General features: G+C 31.0%; 1 protein-coding gene across 1 annotated transcript; it reads right to left on the bottom strand.

The window, feature by feature from the left end:
• Window positions 1-7613: 7613 nt before the first annotated feature.
• Window positions 7614-8691, bottom strand: LOC132754251 (oligodendrocyte transcription factor 2-like). The gene has a single exon (XM_060744874.1). The coding sequence runs from the start codon at window positions 8382-8384 to the stop codon at window positions 7635-7637; it is 750 nt and encodes a 249-aa protein (XP_060600857.1). The 5' UTR covers window positions 8385-8691; the 3' UTR covers window positions 7614-7634.
• Between the last annotated feature and the right edge of the window lie 258 nt (window positions 8692-8949).

Here is an 8949-nt window from a genome sequence, read left to right as displayed (position 1 = left end):
TGATGCACGGAGGGCCACCGGAGGAGCGTTAAATTTCCTCTGACAGTAACGCTGGAAAGTTGTCATATGACCTTTAATGTGTTGGTTGAACGTAAAACCAAACTTATGTTTAAAAGTGAACGGCTTTGAACAGTGTATTAAAACCATGAAATTACAGAAATAAAAAAAAATACTTGGTATAGCTTTTCAACAGAATACATTCACAATTTAAATGTGTTTTTATCGTAACAAAAAGATGCCATGTTTAAACAGATCTTCTGCAACTTAATATACCTGTACAGTTTGGTGTTCTAAAAAAACGGCAACACTTTTCAATACCAAACCGTAAAGTAATACTGTTCTTTTGCTTGTATGTGTAACACGGTACAATCTTTGATATATGAGGCGATTTTAACTTGTTTTTTCAATCATCGGACAAACGGAAATTACATGGTTAATCCGTTCCAATTTCAAATTCATTACCATAACAGAAGCTGTTTTTGGTATTGAGTGTATTTTCACATACTTAAACACGCTACAAATCACTCGAGCCGCTGACAACTGGTTTTGTTTATATTCAAATTTCAAAGACGACCAAGGCGGTTTTGTATGTTTATTGATTTAAATAATTCTCCCGGCACCCTAATTGAGAGCTGGGGATGTTAAATTCAAGATGATAGACCAATCGTTTCCTTAAGCATTTGATACCCATTTTACACCCATGACAATGGAGCCTGACGCGAATAAAGACGATACATCGATCTGAAGTGAAACAGTGGTGTTTTTCGCAGCGGGGAGTGCACCCGGGAGATATTATAGCTCAACTTTTATTATAGAAGTTAAGCGACATAATATGAAGGTAAATGAATAAAGGGAACATCTGCGAAAACAATCAGGGAAACATCTTAAACAGGTGACTATTGGCATTAAGACCTGATTGATATCCTGTCGTACAAAACATTGAAAATATAAGACAGTATGTTAAGAAATTTCAACAATATGAACGTCAGTGCAAATTTTCACCAACTGGCAATTTGACAAACAAAGCTGAGATCTCGAGATTTGACATCGCCTTCTTGTGGGACATTTTTTATTGTTTCGCCTTAATTTAAATAACGGAAATCGCAAAATTTAATGGATAACATATGAAGCACCAGTACATTCGTATATATTTATCATATTATGAACATTTGACATTAAGTCATTTTTATTTTTAAGCTAAAATGATGTCATCTGAAGTGTTGTTTCTTAACTTATGTCTCCTAAGCGTACAGTTCATATCCGGAACCTCAACTAAACTTGTGCTAGTATGGCAAAACTGAGAAGCTTACAAATAACTATTTAAATATATAAAACTTGTATGGGTCAACGTTGCTCCTTTTTTCCATTTGTCTATGTTTTGCTTCTATAAATAAAAACTGTTTTCTACCACATTTTTGTCATAATTATGAATACAAAGCTAGAACTCTTTCATACTTTAAAGAATTATTTGCTGATGTTATGATTTTAATGTAACAAAAAACAGCCAAAACGAAATGTCGCTGCAAGTAAAAAAACCCAGTTCTACATCAAATATGTATTAAGCAAACGAAAAAGTAAAGTGTAATGAAATTATAAGAAACTCTCACTTCGAAACTTAATTTCACTTTCGAAACTTTTAAAATGGTTTTGTCAGTTTGTTGCTCAAGTCTTTTTATTTATCTATTTTCTCATGCCCTTTTTATTGTGTAAACAAGTTTTTTTTGTCATAGTTTCTTCCAATTTCAAAGTACCCATGTTCTTCCACCACTACTTGTTAAACCTTTTTACGATGTATATCAATATTGTAGCAATTGCAGTTTGGCCACTGGAATACTTCGTTGTTAAATGTGTTGTTTTTTTTTTTTTAACCCTAAACCACTTTTTATTTTATTTTTAGTAAAAGCACAGATTTGGAAATCTATTGTTTGTGAATATGTTTTATAGTAATGAATTTGTAATTACTTAGAACTACGTCACTCACAGAGTTTTTTGTTTCAAAAATTGTCAAAAAGTTTTTGTTTTTGCAATTAAGGATACAACTATATTTCCATGAGTTGGGTGATTATTTACGACCGACCGGCATATATCAAAAGCAGTCCGTCTAAAACAAAACGGAGGGTTCCATGATATAGGATAGCCAAATTCCCAGTCCATCCCACTTTGACCATTCTTTAAAAAAACGCCCCATAAAATATAATTATACTCTACAAGTTCTAACCTGCCAGTACAGAAAAAAATGATTAGGGAAAACCGTGTGCATACCTTTTACTAAACAAAGCAGACATTTTGTTCCTTTTGTTAAGTCGTGAAGTAGTTCCACGCTTATTCTTACTGTTTAAAGTTGCCGGATCGAATCAAGTGAAATTTTAATAATTAATAAGCATCTACATATTATCTTTCTCTACCGCACTTTTTAACCTTGTCTCATTTACTTTCTGCGCTTTTCCGAATAACTGGATGACATTTTAAAACCAGTACCCCTACTTAATGAGTGGGGGAGGTCGTTTGATTTTTTTTACAGAAACAATGCCGAAATTTAAATTGAAATAGGTAAGAATATTACACACTTGAAATATAAAGAAAGGGAGACGAGAAATGATACTCATAACATTTTTATAAGTTATTTATATGATGAATAAGTATAAACAATGGGACATTGATCTAAAGAGGCAGAGCTACATTCTAAGAACGCAAATCCTTTCAAATTTAGTTCAAGAGGACCACCGGAAAGACACCTAGCAGGGAACCCAACGAAAATGAGAGAGGACACACACAAGTGGTGGATAAACTGAAAGGAGGTGATTTTCATCTTGTGAAATCCCTCTTGAGCAATGAATGTATCAAACATAAATTTTAATGTTTTCACACCTAACCTGCTAACCACACCATAAATGCGGACACCGAAATGGTCTAGCGTATCAGGATCCTTATACTTTATAAGGATCCATACTTCCTTACGAAACATGTTTAGAAAAAATGGGAGCATCACACATTCGGTTCTGACTTTATCTATAAATATAAACTATTTCGGAAATTACACTTTTTGCATAATATTTTGAGCGGCTTATCAAAAGTGCGCATGTTATATAGACTCTTTCATTTTTACCACGATTACATTCTGTGAACATTGTTTCTATTACAGTGTTGTAGTGTAGCCAAAAAGTAGTTTCTTTTTGGTCATCAAAGCAAAATATTTTAAAGCCATTTTCCAAAGTGGTAAAAGTATATGGTTTTAAACAAGTTTCTTAACGTTAAAAACCTTTTTTTATGTGTTTCGGTTTATAAACTCTAAAATAACAACAAAAAGGAATCTTAGGTCTTCGCTCACCAAAAATAAAAAATTGAAAATTCGCCGTATGATCATTAAAGTGTATGTTTGTTTAATGCCAAACAGAATAAAAATACAGGCAATCAAATAAAATAAAATAAAATTCATCAAATACTTGTACGTTTGAATTTTTTGAAGAAAATGTTATATTTCCCTCCCAGTACCATCACCGATGCAGACACCGATAATTCTTTTTCAACTGTATGAGTTTTCCGTCTTCTTTAAACATTAGGTCATATTTAAAGTAAATATTTTAAGATAAAGTGAAAACAATAACATGTACTTAAAAAAATATTGAAATATCGGTGCTAAAATAATGTTTCAGAAAGTAAAACGATTAGCTACGCTTTTCCAGCAGCATGCTAATTTTTATGTTTGAGAAAGGTAAAATATTGTCAAGTGAAAAAAAGAAAGTAAAGACACACCGGAAGCGGCACTTAGAATCTTAAGAAAAGGATACCAAAATATAGGTCAGAATATGCTTAAATAGCCGTTTCATCGCAGTAAAAATATTGTAATAAATACTTCAAAATTAAAATCAGTCAATAGTTGCATTTAACATGTAATGTTCTTTTAAAAAGATAGTGTTACTTTTCTTAAAATCTTAAAATGTTAGTACATTTTTCTCGGTTGATTTTAAAGAAATATATTTAGCTCATCTGGAGGCTTGCGGCTTTTAATGCCATTCGAAATAATATACTATCTTTATACGTCATTACCTGTGCGATCTGCGTGTTTTTAAGACCTTAGAACAGCAAAAATGTTACAAGAGAATATGAATACAAGGTTTGAATATTTAAACGGTTTCATGGTGATGATGTTTTAAAGCGGTATCTATCATTACTCACTGGCTGCAGGGGTGCTCTAACCTAATATTAAACGTCCATTAACCTGTTAAAGTGTACCAATTTAAAATGAACAATTGTATAATGGTTTGTATACTAAACGATAATTGTATACTTAAACTGTACATTCTATAGTATTTTATGTCAGCAATTTGACTTTACTTAACTAAATCATTAGTAGATGGTACTACTATAACGTAATACTTATTTTTGAGAATCAATTGAAAAGAAGGATAAACTTGGGGTATTTTATCAATTCACCTTACAACGTATAGTTTGTTATGCAAATGTAACTGTCCAGCGTCTATAATATGGTATATTTTATTGTATAGTCAGTGACTGCCTGGGTTCTTTTAAACCAACGATTACAGATCTAAGCACTTGTTGATAAAATTGTAACATTTCGCAGGAAGAAGAAGGCGAAAGTTTGGGAACAAAGTATTCTCCTTTTTTAATAGGAATTACTGTGTAAGAACTATTCCTATTTAGCTCTTATCTTTGATAAATGTCTCTAAGTTAACAGTTTATGTTTATACGACCTATATAGCGATCAGCATTTGTAAATACTATTCAAATAAATTAAATTTGTTTGAAACACTATTGTTTCATTGACTTTTTATACAAAAATCTTTTCCTATTACAAAATATAGCAACATGATTGCATGTTTCTTCGTTATTCAAAATTGTGTCTTTAAAGGAACTCGACTGAGGTCTTAAAGCTTAAAAAACATAAAACTTTAATTTCTTACATGGATCAGCTGGGCACTTCAAACAGAAATATATGCAAAAGAGAGAAAGTATACTCAGAATATAGGTTGAATATTATATGTTTGTGCTACTCTCAGTCCGATTTTAGGTCATTTAGGATAATTATTCTTGAAAAACGGAGAGAGTGAATGAACTAAAATTTTGCACACAAGTTGTTGGGCTAGACTTACACGTATTAAAAATGGAAATGATTTCCAGTCCCGTTATTTGAAAAGAACCTAAATGGAGTCCCTTTAACAGTTATATATTAACAATCAAAATCATTAGCAATAAAAAGTAAAACGTACTTCATGTGGTATATTATATAAACTACATCATAAATAACCGAAAATATGAATTGCAATTTATCATATATTGAATATGTTTTATCGTTATGTTTTCATATTCTAGTATGCAATATGTCCTAGACATTTTGCATATCATTACATCAGATTCCAGCCAAGAGTTATATGTCCTTGGCCGTCTGCATAAAATTTGTTTTTCTCCTTAATTTAAAACTGGACCTCGTTTGCATTTGTATTCATTATAGTTGTAACTCATTTTAAGAATGCGAAATAACAAATGGCGGTTTTATGATTTCATTCAATATTACAGTTTTAATTAACATTGGAAGCATAATTTTGGAATTCATAATTTCCAATAATGAATGACAACTATGAAAACATGGAAGAATGGATTATAATAAAGAAACGTCGTCAAATTTTGAGATTTGTGAAGTGGTTGAATCATTGATTAGCTATTCTTTCGTTTGTAGCTAAGACAACGAAGTAATTTTATGACGAGGAAATTAGTTCACTTTGAAAAAGCTATCTTCCATTGTGAATTTAATGAGTACAAACCAACAAACCAACTTTATTATCATATTATAAAGTGAGGAGTTTGTTTGTTTGTTTGTTTGTTTGTTGTTGTGTGTGTGTTTTTATTTGTTTTTTGTTTTTTTGGTTTTTTAATATCAGAAACTTATTGCTTTGTTTGCAAAGATAATATTTGAAAAATAAAAATGATAGTAATAAGATAGCATCATTTTTATCAGTAAAACAAATTAAATGGCATGCAAATTGAAGTATGATGTAAAAACAAAATAAATAAAAAACACAAATACGAAATAGATAATTATTGTAAAAGCTATTTTTAAATTAAAAATAGGTAATTATTGTAAAAGCTATTTTAAATTAAAAATGAGAGATATGTTTTTTATGGTTTCTTTATATGATTTTTCTAATTTCTCTTCTTTTCTTTTTTTGGAAAATATTTATTTATATAATTATTAGACTAAATATATATTTATTTTTCGGTGTTATTTCAAATACGACATTATCTCAAATATCTCAACTTTGCAAAATAGTTTGATAATTATTATAACCTAATTATTATAATCTTATGTTTACACATCTAAACGGTCATTTTTTATGAATATTGATAAAGTTATTATTTTTTACAAACATTATTAAGTTTTAGAAAAACGTAAGGATATTAAATAAAATTTTTTTACATTGAGATATATTTAAATGAGTAAAATGTTAAATTTTATGATTTTTTTCTCAATTTTAGCACCAGTAAAATACTGTTTTTATTTATTTAAGGTTGGCTTTGAAAGTATGTACAGCTTTGTTAACTCTCAATTCGGTTTCCTAAAAACTAACCAATACTAGTGTCCTAATAAAAGAAGAATGGTCGTGACCTTACAAATGGTCAAACCCACTCTCTTGTTTAGTTTTTAAATGCTAATTTAAATTAATGATTTAAAGTGTTTTAGAATATACAGGTACAATTATTTGATGTTCTTCACTTCTTCTTCTTCTTTTTAAAGAAAAGTAATACAGCATAACGTAAAGAATGTTGATAACGGACACATTATATGAAATGAAAAAAAAACTACCTTCAAATCTTGAAGTGAAAGACAACATCTTATATTCCACTTCATACTGACAAACTTAAAGAATTTGAAAATAATGTAGTTTGTATGTAAAACGAAAATGAATTGCTATCAATTTTAAATATCAAACAAAAACAATTTAGAACCATACACTCTATGTCCTTCTATTGCATTAATGTATGAAAGTAAAAAGAGAATATGTAAAATAAAAAACATTATCCTTGAAATAAGAAATGTTACTGTTTAATTACTTTTGCAATTAGGAATGAAAAAGTATATTAGTTAATGCTAAAAGAATTTCAGGAATGGCAAAAGCAAATATAAGATAAAGATATTTTTTATGGTTATTTATCTTCCTTTAAAGTTTCCATTGTACATATCAAATTGGCATTTTCAACATTTATTTACTTGTTCATTTGAAGAAATAAAACCAATTTTATCATGTATGTTGTATTTTATTATGAGAAATACTCATTTTTATTTTACAAAAATATAAGAATATAATTGAAATTTTAAAATGCACATCTTAAATAGTAGCAGTTGTTACAAATGCACAATGTGTTTGCAACGAACTTCAATATTATATAGTCTCACAAAAAATATGAACCACTATCATAAAATATGTACAAATTGATAAGTCTAGAAATACTTATACGCAAACATTGTTTTTTTGTATTTTTTTACAAAAGTAATATTATAAAGTAAAACGTTATCACTCCTTAACAGCACTATATGATAAAGTACGTGGTATATGTTTAGTTAGAATGTAACAATATCCGAAATTACAGCGATTTATTCAAAGAAAATAATGTCTTTGCTAATGATGGTCGTGACTTTTCCTTGCATACGGAGAAAACAAAGGTGGATGATATGTTGGTGTAAACCCCCTTCTAGAATGTACATAAAGACACTGTGTGCACGCACACGGCGCCTGCCAACGCGGATCGATCACATGATGTTCACTTCCGGTCACAGGACTTATGGCACTTGGCAAAGATTTCTCCTTGTTTCCAGTTGATTTTTCTTCAAGTTCAGCTGAAGCCAACGTTCGCGTTGACGTCGGCAAGAGAGGGAAATGAAGGCTGTGAGGTGTTGGTTGCGGCTGTAACACCGGCGGCGTCGGTGAAGGACGTTTGTCCGATCTATACACATCGCTTACAAGTTTTTTCATTTCCTCCAAAGAATTAGTCAACATCAGAATATAGTTCTTGGCGAGCAGCAATGTCGCAATTTTAGATAATTTTCGCACTGAAGGTCCATGCGCATACGGCATCACTTCCCTTAATCCATCCAGAGCCGAGTTCAAATCATGCATTCTTTTCCTTTCTCTTGAATTGACTTTTAACCGTAAATCTTGTAGCTCCTTTTCATCACCATCTTTATCTGTGATTAGTTTTCTTCTAGTTCCAGAAGATCTGCTGTGTCCTTTTTGACCAGTATCTGAGTTAAAATCTTGATTTTCCTGGGATGAATCACTGTCGTACATGATTGACGGACTTATTAAACTCCCGCTCGAAGATTCATCCTGACCATAAACCACAGAAATCTCTTTCCCGTCTTTTTCCATTGTTAGAGCAATGTTTCTCAGACGAACATTTGTTCTGGACTATTTTCCGTCTGGTGAATGGTGACATGGGACTGATACATGTTACCTAGGTTATCAAGTGGCATGCGCAAATGTCAATCAGTGGCTGAATGGGTGTGGTTAAACAAGATTTAATAGGGGAGCAAATTAAAGTATTTTATGCTTCAGCGATGGCAATTGTGAAGATGTGAATATGGCCACCTCATTTGACGCGAACACTGGATGATTGGTAATTGAAGGCGGTTAAGACCTAATGATTCGGAAGAGAATACGGTTTTTACATGGTAAAAGAATTTAGTACGCAAGATCGAGTCAGTCACCTCGTAAAGCATTATAATGTTTGCTGTAACCGATTATTTGCGGTAACTTTACATGGGTCACTTTAATGGACTTCTTTAAACAAAAAACAACACGACTTCGTTTTAGGGCTAACAATATGCTCGAGTCTGTTTAAGAATCTTTGGGAAAAAAGGAATGTTTGTTATTCAATTGCGAATCTGTTTTAAAGTGACATAAGGAAAATGGCATACGCGAAAAAGACCATGTG

This window comes from Ruditapes philippinarum, unplaced genomic scaffold (assembly GCF_026571515.1).
Source record: "Ruditapes philippinarum isolate M1 unplaced genomic scaffold, ASM2657151v2 ctg3862_1_1_1_1, whole genome shotgun sequence".
Taxonomy (NCBI): Eukaryota; Metazoa; Mollusca; class Bivalvia; order Venerida; family Veneridae; genus Ruditapes; species Ruditapes philippinarum.
The sequence above is the reverse complement of the archived record's forward strand: the minus strand, read 5'-3'. Positions and strand labels throughout refer to the sequence as shown.

Excerpts from the sequence above, each read along its gene's own strand:
- LOC132754251 (XM_060744874.1), bottom strand. The coding sequence starts at position 8,384 with ATGGAAAAAGACGGGAAAGAGATTTCTGTGGTTTATGGTCAGGATGAA.